The 11545-nt window shown below is 39.4% G+C and overlaps 1 protein-coding gene and 1 pseudogene across 7 annotated transcripts in view; one reads left to right on the plus strand and one right to left on the minus strand.

Moving 5' to 3' along the window:
* The window catches only part of MED13L (mediator complex subunit 13L), a 415471-nt gene extending 412624 nt beyond the window's left edge, over nucleotides 1-2847 (plus strand). For all 7 annotated transcript variants that reach the window (XM_072600340.1, XM_072600342.1, XM_072600338.1 and 4 more), the window contains one exon: nucleotides 143-2847. In XM_072600340.1, coding sequence (XP_072456441.1) covers nucleotides 143-275 — 133 coding nt within the window. In that variant the 3' untranslated portion in view covers nucleotides 276-2847. The remainder of the gene's footprint in view (nucleotides 1-142) is intronic.
* A 6414-nt stretch (nucleotides 2848-9261) lies between these two features.
* Nucleotides 9262-9851, minus strand: LOC140498066 (fatty acid-binding protein 5 pseudogene; annotated as a pseudogene).
* Nucleotides 9852-11545: the final 1694 nt, after the last annotated feature.

The raw sequence follows: 11545 nt of genomic DNA on the forward strand, positions 1-11545 counted from the left end.
TGGCCTTATGCCTTTACAAGTGACTGCTATGAAGTGTGAGCTTCCAAGGCAAGCAGAATTAAGAGGGTGGGCCCGAGGGAGGCACCCAGGCCAGGGGCCAGTCACAGCCCCTTCAGCTCCTCACCATGCACTTCCTTGACAGGTTTGTTCTGGAGCAGTACAACGCACTGTCCTGGCTCACGTGCAATCCCGCCACCCAGGACCGCACCTCCTGCCTTCCCGTCCACTTTGTGGTGCTCACTCAGTTGTACAACGCCATCATGAACATACTTTAATTTGGAAAGCACTTGTTCCTTTCTGGCTTGGACCTCCCTCTCTTTTCCTCAAAACCTCAATCCAAGAAATGAACTGCACTCTGCAAATGGCCCATGCTTCTTTCTCCAGAGTGGCCTCCGTGAGCCTGTGTTGGGCTTTGCTTTCCCAAGAGACCCACGTCAGTTCTATTGTGTCTGCAGGGGAAGCGAGGCTTCTCCTAAGGACCTGCGAGCTCCCAGACGAGGGGACATTCCGCCAGTGTTAATGTCACAGATGGCCCCGTCCTGCTGGTTGATCAACAGGAAGTTTTGTGTTTTTGTTTTTGTTTTTAAGAAGGAAAACATGGAGAATGTGGTGTCCTTTTCCCTAAGAGACTGATCCTGTTTTAATTGCTTAAAAATAAGGGTCTAAGGCCTCTAGGGATTGGGGTGGGTAGCCTGTAAGTGTTTGAACTGCATCAGGTGGGGCTTTATGAAACAAGGACCAGCTCGAGTACAAAGAGAGAGAGATTGTGCCGCCTTAATAACAGGTGTAAGTGCTTTGGTGATTTCCTCATCTGCGTAGATGGGATGGTCTGGCACACATTTAACTTTGTCTATTTATTTTAAATCATATTTGTTGTCTGTTTTTGTTTTTAAATTAGTGAGGACCAGGTACTCTAGATGAAACCCATCAGGAGCCCCCATAGGATTATTTGTCTACACACCTGTCTGAAAACCAGAAGAGAGGTAAAAACAAACCCAGGGAGATTATTCTGAACAGAAATGCACTCAGAGCCAGGCAGCAGGTTTGGCTAAGAAACTTTGGCTTAGAATGCTGTCTTATCGGAGTGGCCGGGGTTGAATCAAAAGTCACAGGCAGGTGACTCAGATTCAGGGCTGTGGTGGCGGGCATGGCCAGGGCCCCCTTTCCAGAGTGGGGATCAAAGTGCCCTCTCCAGGCAACGATGCTCAGAAAGCTACATTGAAAACTAGACCTCCCAAGAGAGTGGAAGTGTTTCCCAGAGAGCATTTGCTCTCCAAATCATGTACGAATATGGTAGATTATTTCTGGACCATAGGAATATTATTTCAAAGAAATAATAAAACTTGTCATTAAATTAGTACTTGAAGTGGAACCACTGTGGTGGAGCTTTGTTTAGTAAAATGATTGCCTTTTTGAAATGTTAATAATGGCTATGATGGAAGCCTTTATGACCCCTTCGTTCCAGACTCTCCGAGTGGAGTGGTAGGGAGCGGCTGGGGCGCTTGGATCATCAGGCAGGGAGATCTAGGGGTCTATGGAGAGAATCATGCAAATTTTAAAAGTTCTTCCAAAATACTTTCATGTTCTGGTTAACAAAAAAAGTGTAATAATTACTATGATTTTTTAAAAGTATTTTTCTTGAAATAATCTAATGTTTAAAAACAAATTATATTAAAGAAAAAAAGTCTGTTGTGTGGTGGGAATGTGAAAGCAGAGAAGTAGCCATGTAAGTGGATGATTTTGTTCTCTGAACCACCTGGGGGGCGATGGGGGGCGGGGGGGGGGGGGGCGGGACATCTCCGCAATGTATAGGTTACAAATCTGATATATCAAACCGTTTGTATCTAATGTGTACAGTGTAAAATGGACTTTAAAAATATCGCAGTGCTATTTTTTCTTAATCAGAAAGGAAAATTCTCAAGGCCTTTTGAAGCGCATAAAAATATGAAGATTGTAAACTTGTATAAAAATTTACCTTGGTGAGAAGACACATTGTAAAGTAGACATTTGTAATCTTTTACCACTTTGGGGTTGTTTTTTCCCAGAATTCATCTGAAATTTTTTTTTAATGGGCTGTTTTTATGCAGGGGCTTTTTTTCCCTAGAAACCCAGTTCTAAGCAAAAAGGAAAAAAAACCCACAAAAAAATTATTAAAAAAAAAAAAAGGCAGCAAAGGGTAGTTTTCATCTGGTGTCGTTTTTATTTAAGTTTTTTAAGTTAAGAAAAGCTGGTGACATATTTATACGTTTTTGTGCAAAATAAATGAATGGCAATAGATTTAAAAAAATCTTATTATGTACTTCTGTGTGAAAGTCTGTATAATATTTCCCTTAAATATGCATTATTTTACTTGTGAGTTTTTTACTGAATTAATCTGAAATGTACAAGCCCTGGATTTGCTACAGAGTGAAAAAGTTATTTTTTTTTTTTAATTTCTAATTTTGGAGATCATGCAGAAATCAGAACTCTTACTGTGGTTTGAGCTGAGGGGCGAGGGGGGGAGGGGATTGTCCCGCATGCATGTATGTATATTTCAGAACCTTTTTTAAATGTAAAAGCTGTACATTTCTGGGAAGTTCTGAATTTTTGTCTTTTTTTTTCCTTCAAGCATTTTGCAGTGAGCTTCTTTTATATATAGCAGACAATTTGAAAGAATACAAAAATATGTGAAGTTCATTTAAAAAAAAACTACAGTATATCGCTGGTACAATACACTAAAAAGACTTTGATAAAAAGAGACGATAATAAAAGGCCTCCATTTTAAATGTCATTCATATATACCTTGTGGATGAGAGCTATATACTTTTACACACTTTTTTAGATGAATAAATTATTGAATTACTGAAACATTGAGCAACGCATCTTTCTTTTCTTCTGTAACTAAATTACCCTGGCCAACTCATGGAGAGGTTCCGAAAAAAGTCTGGGCTTCGTTCCCGTACCTCGGAACACAGACCTCGGGGTCAGCTTCCTAAACTCCCTCAGCAGCCTGGGCCTGGCTCCCTCTGCAGGATGAGATAAGTCTTCATTCTTAAAGGCTCTAAGACCCTCACCCTGACCTCTGAGCCCATCCCATCCAGTGCGGCTTTGTGCAGAGAGGCTGCTGAAGGCCAGGGAGGTTGGATAACTGGACCAGGATCAGACAGACATCTGAGTTCAGAATCTTAGCCAGCAGCCTTTCTGCATATCCCAAGCAATTCCTAGATGTTAAAGTTAATATTCTGATTCTAGGAAAATGTAGATGAGTTCTAGTGTCAAGCCACGTGACCGCAGATAGGACATTTGACAAATAAATGGGGGCTTGGGGAGTGGAAGAAAAGGATTCCTGAGAGGAGTCTCCTAGCTTAAAAATTTTCTGGCCTCACCACAGTGGGGAATGTGGCTTTTTTATATATGAGAACAAAACTAGACTTTCCTTGTGGAAATATATAATTCAAGGGACCTGTTTTTTTCCCTCAATCTCTCCCTTTCTCAAGAGTAAGCACTATCTCCCTTCTCATTCTCCGAACCTTACCAGCTTTCTCTACCTTAGAATCTAATTGACCTCCATTGAGAACCTTTCTATCTCTAGGTTGAGTAAAACCAACCCTAGAACTCCCTCAAAGCTAAGTGCTTTGGCTACTTTCCCTATTTTGGAGGGAATCTTCTCCACTAATTGAGGTAGCAGCCCACCCCACCGATTCCTTAATAGTCAATCTTCACAAGTTGCCTTGGCTGGAAAAAAATTATCATCTACTATCTTTCCACATATAGATGGAGTGGCCAAGACTTGGAACACAGACACATTATTCCAGCTCTAAACTCAAACATTCCAGCTTCCTAGCATCTGATGAGTCTGGCCCCAAGCTGACATGGCTTTCAAGAGCCCCAAAGTCATCTCCACACCATGAGGAATCTCAGGAGGCCTGACCAAGGGCAGGATTCTACCCGTTCTATGAGAAAAAGAAGCATTTGGACTCACAAATGTAATACTGGTCATAGGTACTATTAGTGGGAACCAGAGAGAGCTTGAGGGGAGTGTTAACCACCCTGGCACCACTGGTGATGACCTTATGTTGGGGCCTTCTTAGCTGTCTGCTCCACGTCTTCTGGATGCCCTTCAGGTGAGCCCATCCACTGTTGTTGCCTTCTAGTCTCTGGGTTCACATTGTGTGAGTATAAAGTGACCATTAATTAGAACATCCAGCCACGCCTTAGCAGCTGGTACCCAGGCAGACAACTCCCCAGTACCCTTATTTACATCAGGCATGCTATTTCATAGTAGGCTATCTATGGTTAGAAGTCAGAGAAGGGCAGGCTGATCCTCATGCAAATCCTGGATCAGCCAGGATTTGTTTATTTATCTTATCTATTTAATCTATGAGTGACCTTGGACAAATCTGGTCACATGGCTTTTTATCTGTAAAAATGAGTGGATTAGACTAGATTACTGGAATCCTGGTGGTGGGACTTCCGAATCAGGAAGACCTGGACTCTAGTCCTGGTTGTGCGATCCTGGGCAGCTCACTTATCCTCTGTCTGCCTCAAATTCCTCATCTGTAAATTAGGGTTAATATTGGCACCTACCTTAACATATGTGAAGCACTTTACAAACCTTAAAATGCTACCAATGCTAGTTATTCTTACCTCTGAGTTATCTTCCAGTTCCAAATCTAATACCCTACAGTTTACACAGAGGTGTTCTTGTCTTTCATAGTTATGTGTTTTGTACAGATTAATTCTTAGTATGCCACAGTGTTTTCATTTAGGGCAGATTAATGATTGAATGTATATCCATCCCAAGGAATCTTTGCTTCTATTTTGCCCCAGACTTAAACAAATTGAGAAGCAGGGAAAATTGCCTCCTTTTCTTATTTCACCATGATCTCAGAGCCCATCAAGATGTAATTTCCATTTATCAAAATGTTATCTCCATGTTAAATGATTCTTTTCTCCATCTCTCTTTTAATGTGGGTCACTCCAGCAGTAATTATTCCATGTCATTAATACTAATGAAACACCATCAGGGTTATCACATTGGATTTAGTAATATAAAATGGTAACAGCATTTGAGATACCTTGGGCACCTCCTGCTACATGTAACTTTGGGCCGGATTTATCAGAATTCCTGATGATAAACAAGCCTGAGCTAGGCTCAGAGGTTCCTCTCAAATTTTCCCTTGCTTATGTTTAAAAGCCCAGGTTTAATCCTGTAAGGATTTTTAATATCTCTGCTTCTGACTGGGGCTCAGAAGTGAAGAAACAGGTAAGAAAACCTCCCAGAAGTGGAGAAGAAAATTCCATTTGCAAGAAATGGAGAACAGGAGCACTTTTGTGTGGTGGTGGTATTGGACAAGCAGAAATACCGAAGTTAGCTACTTTAATAAACCTCAACTGGCTCATTCAGAGTCCATACATCTATTAAGACTTGTTAGGAACTAGAAAATGTACATATAGAAAGACATACGTACCAATATCTTTGCATGCCAAGATCTACCTTAGATAACCAATATTCTAACAAGAATTTCCCATTGCCAATCAGACACGTACCTTTAAACTACCTTTCAACAAAGCAGGTCAGTCTTCTGAGGAATTTCATGCCTTTGTCATTATCTTGGGATTTTCATCTCTGAAAATGGTACCTTCCTGTTCCATCTGGGGACTCCAAACATTTCTCATGATTGCTTATCCCATGGAGATTAAACTCCTCCCTCTGCCTGACTTTCAAGCACTTCCAGGAGAGGACATTTTCCTAATTTATTTTAATTTATCATGTATTTCATTTATTTTTATTTTACTCAAATTTATCTTAGTGACTCAAGCAACTTGTAGATATTTTGACAGTGGAAAGAGTATTGGCTTGGGAGTGAAGAGATCCAGGTTCTCCTGTCCTCTGTGAGCCTCAGTATCCTCATCTGGAAAATGACCCATCCCATAGAGAATGACATAGAACATAGAATGATAAGCAATAAAATTTCAGAATTAGAAGGAGCCTGAGAGGATCATTGAGTTACAGAGTTGGAGGTGCAAGGGAATTCAGAGACCACCCCATTCAAATCTTGCATCATATAGTGACCAAGAACACTATCACCCAGGCAGGGCACTAATCGCTGTGGATCCAAAGGCAAACATTAGCCCCTACTCTCAAGGAGCTAATGGGGCACGTAACATGCAAACAGCTGGGTATGATCAAGCTCTACACAGGATAAATTGGAAATAATCAACAGGGTAAAGATGATTAGGTGGGATTTAGGCCACCCTGTATCTGAACAGAAATCCCCTCAATATAATCCTTGAGGATAAAAAGACAGAGATCTGATCTGTATCTCCAAGGAGTTTACAAATAAGATAGAATAAGGCACATACAACTCTGGTTGTTGAGTCATTTTTTAGTAATATCTGACTCTCCATGACCCCATTTGGAGTTTTCTTGGCAAAGACACGGGACTGATTTGCCATTTCCTTCTCCAGCTCATTTGACAGATGAGGAAACTGAGGCAAACAGGGTGAAGTGACTTGCCCAGGGTCACACAGCTAGGGAGTGTCTGAGGCCAGATTTAAACTCAGGAAGATGAGTCTTTCTGACTCCAGGTCTGTTGTACCACCTAACTGTCCTCTAAAATATGTAATCAGGAAATGCTTCATAAAATACAATACTATATAGATAATGCTAATTTGTGGTTTTCTAAGTCAACATGCAACTAGAAAAGATATGGTTCCTATTTGAATTCAACATCACTGGTTTAACTCAACTGTCTCATTTTACAGATGAGGAAAGTGAAGCTCTGAAAGATAAAATAACTTCCCCTAGATCAAGTAGGTCATAAGTACTAGAGAGAGGATTTGAATGCAGGTCCTCTGAATCACTGGGTATCTAGTTTACAATCCATAAAAATCAAATTTAATATTTGTACCTAGGATTTCTAATTAGGGAAATCTCTATCTCTAATTTAGGGGCAAGTGTATCCTATAACTTCCCCCCATTAAATCCTTTTTATGAATCTATTAGACCTAGTGTAATACAGTGGGGGAAAGCCCTAGATCTCGGTCTGTGGATAGGGGTTCATATCTCATTATTTCTGCCAGGGTGATTTTGGCAGATCAGTAAACCTCCCTAGGCCTCAGTTTCACCAACTGAAAAATAAGAAGGTTGATCTACATGGTTTCTGGCATCCCTTGTAGCTCTGGATCTATGATCTTATGATAATATAAATGTTTTTAGCTATAATTTTTTTATTGATTTTTCATATTCTGATTATTTGCTGTTATTTTTGGTTTTTTCCTGACCTGTTCTTTCATCTGAGTCCCAGCAAGGACCTTCCCCTCTCACTCCAAATTAAAGTCTTAAGAGTTACTTGGATCATGGGGAGCCCAGGATCACATAGCCAGTATGTGTCAAAAGCAAAGGTTATACCTAGTTCTTCCTCACATTGAGGCCAGCTCCAAAATGGCAGCAGGGTTCCCCCCAGTGGAATGGCCCAATACCAATGGATTTGTGACAAACCAATAGGAGAATTTGGAGATAGGTCTCGTATTTCCATCCTAATAGAAGGAATTTATTTGCAAGTCAGCTGCAACACTTTCTTTAACACCACCACTGGCCTCCCACTTCTGCCCTGGACTCAGGCCCTTCACTTTAGTTAAAACTTAACCTGACCCAGGCAGCTAACCTCCCTACACTCCTCTCCTCTGCTCCTACCTTCTCCTTCTCTGGGTGTTTCTTGGTTCTCCTGCTTTCCACATCATGCTCTCTAACTTTGGGTGTCCCCCTGTACCTCTGTACATTCTCACTAGGTGACTTCATCAGCTCCTGTGACTTTAATTACTATTTCTATGCAGACGACTCACAAATCTAACCAAGGCTAATTTCTCTTCTGAACTCCAGAACCACATCACCAAATGCCTGTATTTTCAAACTTATTGTCTAAGGGACATATGCAAACCCAACATGTCTAAAGCAAAGCTCATTATCTCCCCCACCCTCCTAAAAAGCTTAACCTTCCTCTGAATCCTCATTTTATATAAAGGCCACTGCCATCTTTCTGTTTACCTAGGTTCATGACCACCTGGGCATTATCCTTAATGCTTCGCATTTCCCATGCTACATATCCAATCAACTGCCAGATTTTGTCATTTATACCTCTACAACATCTCTGATATTTGCTATCTCTGTACTCACAAACACTGCCTTAATTGAGGCCCTCATCATTTTTTCACCTAGATTAGTGTAGCAGCTTCCTGATTGGTTCCCCTACTTCAAGTCTTACCCAATCCTGTCCATTCTCCACATGGCTGCTGAAATAATTTTCCTAAAGTGAAAGTCTGACCATGTTGCTCCTGCCCCACTTGCTAAATGCCAAGGCTCCCTATTCATTCAGGTCAAAATTTGTTTCATTTTTATCTCATCCGTTGATTTCCACTCGCCCATCCATCCATCCAATTTCTATCTCTATCCATTTTTCTATCTCTACATAATATAAGTACTAGTAGAATAGTAAACTTGATATAACTTTTCTTATGAAATTATTCATTTTGCCAAAAGTAAATATAAACTTTTTGATTTGGGTATTGCTATTCATAAGACAAACTTAAATGAAAGAACACCCAGTGGAATCCCTAAACTTTGCCCTATTAAGTTTAAATATATTTTTTATTTTTAAAAAATGTAACATTTTGTTTTTCCCCAATTACATGTAAAAACGATTTTCAATATGCATTATTAAAATTGAGTTTCCAATTCTCTCCCTCCCTCTCTACTCCCCTAAGTGAGAAGGCAAGCAATTTGAAATAGGTTATACATATGTAATCATACAAAACATATTCCCATATTAGTCATGTTAAAAAAGAAAGCATAGACCAAAATAAAAATCTAAGAAAAGTGAAGTAAAAAAAGTATGCTTTGGTCTGTATTCAGATTCTATCCATTCTTTCTCTGGGAAAGTCCTTCAGAGTTGTCTTGGATCATTGTATTGCTTAGAATAACTAAACCATTCACAGCTGGTCATCATACAATGTCGCTCTTACTGTATACAGTGTTCTCCTGATTCTACACATTTCACTTTGCATCAGTTCATATAAGTCTCTCCAGGTTTTTCTGAAAGCATCCTGCTCATCATTTTTTTCCTTTACTTTTTTAGTAACAACATAATTCTTTATTTACTAGCCAAAACAACCCTAATTATATCAAAGCTTGGAAATAAAACTGTTTGCAAGTAGTCAGTCAGAAGCGAAGATGAAAGCAAGAGAGTTTGGTTGGAGAGTTTGCTCATTGAATTGAGCTGGTTCATTCAAAACATCTAAAATCTGTCCCACATGAAGACAGAATTTCTTTACTCAGCCTTCTCATAGACCCTGTGGCAAGTCACATTGTTCATAACACAGTCCACCAATGTCTTTTCATCTTCTGTTTTTCTTGTTATTGTGCTTTCTTTCCCATCCCAAGCCTGAGGTCGGATTAATGTATCATTTTCAAGAGAACAGTCTGAGTTTTCCTGCCATGGGCTGTGGTTTCATTGAACTTCTTACCAAGTTTAAAAGAGAATTATATAATTTTTATGGTATTCTCAGTCTTAATGGTACATGCATCCCCATTTTCAGAGATATGAACATCTGGTTTGGCCATAACAGCCATTTTCCTCAGGGCCATCCCCACTTCCAATTCCTTCATGTACTTGTCAAAACCTTTACTTTCCACAAGGTGCCATTTGCCCAGCAGCTGCTTGGGAAAGGCCATGGTGAATTCAGGTGAGAAGAGGAGGGAAGCAATCCTGAGAAGGGCATTCAACTGAAAGGTAGAGGACCAGTGTGTAGAACCCACTCATCATTTCTATAGCACAATAGTATTCCATCACAATATATACCACAACTTGCTTAGCCGCTCCCCCACTGATGGGCATCCCTTCAATTTCCAACTCTTTGCCACCAGAAAAGGGTTGCTATAAATATTTGGGCATGGTTCCAAATTGTTCTATGTAATGATTGAATCAATTCACAACTCCACCAATGGTGCATTAGTGTCTCAATTTTCCCACATTCCCTCCAATACTTATCATTCTTCTTTTCTGTCCCAATAGCCAATCTAATAGGAGTCAGGTAGTACCTCAGTATTGTTTTAATTTGCTTTTCTCCAAACAATAGATTTAGAGCATTTTTTCATATGGTTATAGATAACTTCTATTACTTCATCTGAAAACTGGCTTAATATTTTTTTTTTATCATTTTTCAATGACAGAATGGCTCTTATTTTTTTTACAAATATGACTCATTTATCTATATATTTGAGAGATGAGGCCTTTATTAAAGATATTTGCTTCAAAATTTTTTTCACAGTTATGACTGCTAACTCTATTTCCTCCATCCTATTTTTCTTGTTTATTCTATTTTCTTTCTCCTTTCATCCTGTCCTTTCTCAAAAGTGTTTTGCTTCTGACTATTCTGACTGTCTCCCAATCCACCCTCCCTTCTATGAGTACCCCCAACTTCTTTTATCCCCTTCTTCTTCTACTTTCCTGTAGGGTAAGTTAGATTTCTATACCCAATTTAGTGTCTATGTCATTCCCTCTTTGAGCCAACTCTGATGAGAATAAGATTCACGCATTCCTCACCTCCTGTGTCTTCCTCTCTTTCTTGCCTCTTTTATGTGAGATCATTTCACCCATTCTGCCTCTCCCTTTTCTCTTTCTCCCAGTGTATTCCTCTTTCTCAAAGATATCCTCTTTCTCAAGATATCCTATCATATTCAACTCATGCCTGTGCCCTCTGTCTATATGTACTCCTTCTAACTGTCCTAATAATGAGAAAGTTCTTATAAATTACAAGTATCATCTTCCCAAGTGGGAATATAAATAGTTTAGCCTTTTTAAATCCCTTATGATTTCCTTTTCCTGTTTACCTTTTTATGTTTCTCTTGAGTCTCGCATTTGGAAGTCAATTTTTCTATTCAGTTCTGGTCTTTTCATCAGGAATACTTGAAAGTTCTCAATTTCATTGAATGTCGATTTTCCCGAGGGATTATTCTCAGTTTTGCTGGATAGGTGATTCTTGGTTGTAATCCTAGCTCCTTTGCCCTACAGAATATCGTATTCCAAGCCCTCCCATTGTTTAATGTAGAAGCTGCTAAATCTTGTGTTGTCCTGACTGTGGCTCCATAATACTTGAATTGTTTTTTTCTGGCTGCTTGCAATATATTCTTCTTAACCTGGGAGCTCTGAAATTTGGCTATAATATTCCTGGGAATTTTCCTTTTGGAATCTCTGTTAGGAGGTGATTGGTGAATTCTTTCAATTTCTATTTTATCCTCTGGTTCTAGAATATCAGGGCAATTTTCCTTCATAATTTCTTGAAAGATAATGTCTAGGCTCTTTTTTTGATCATTTTTTTCAGGAAGTCCAATAATTTTAAAATTATCTTTCCAAGATAGGTTGTACAGGTCAGTTGTTTTTTCTAATAAGATATTTCACAAATTGTCATTTGTTTTTTCATTATTTTGGTTTTATTTCGTTGGTTCTTGATGTCTCATGGAGTCATTAGCTTTTATTTGCTCAATTCCAGTTTTTAAAGAATTATT

This window comes from Notamacropus eugenii, chromosome 4, assembly GCF_028372415.1.
Source record: "Notamacropus eugenii isolate mMacEug1 chromosome 4, mMacEug1.pri_v2, whole genome shotgun sequence".
Classification (NCBI taxonomy): domain Eukaryota; kingdom Metazoa; phylum Chordata; class Mammalia; order Diprotodontia; family Macropodidae; genus Notamacropus; species Notamacropus eugenii.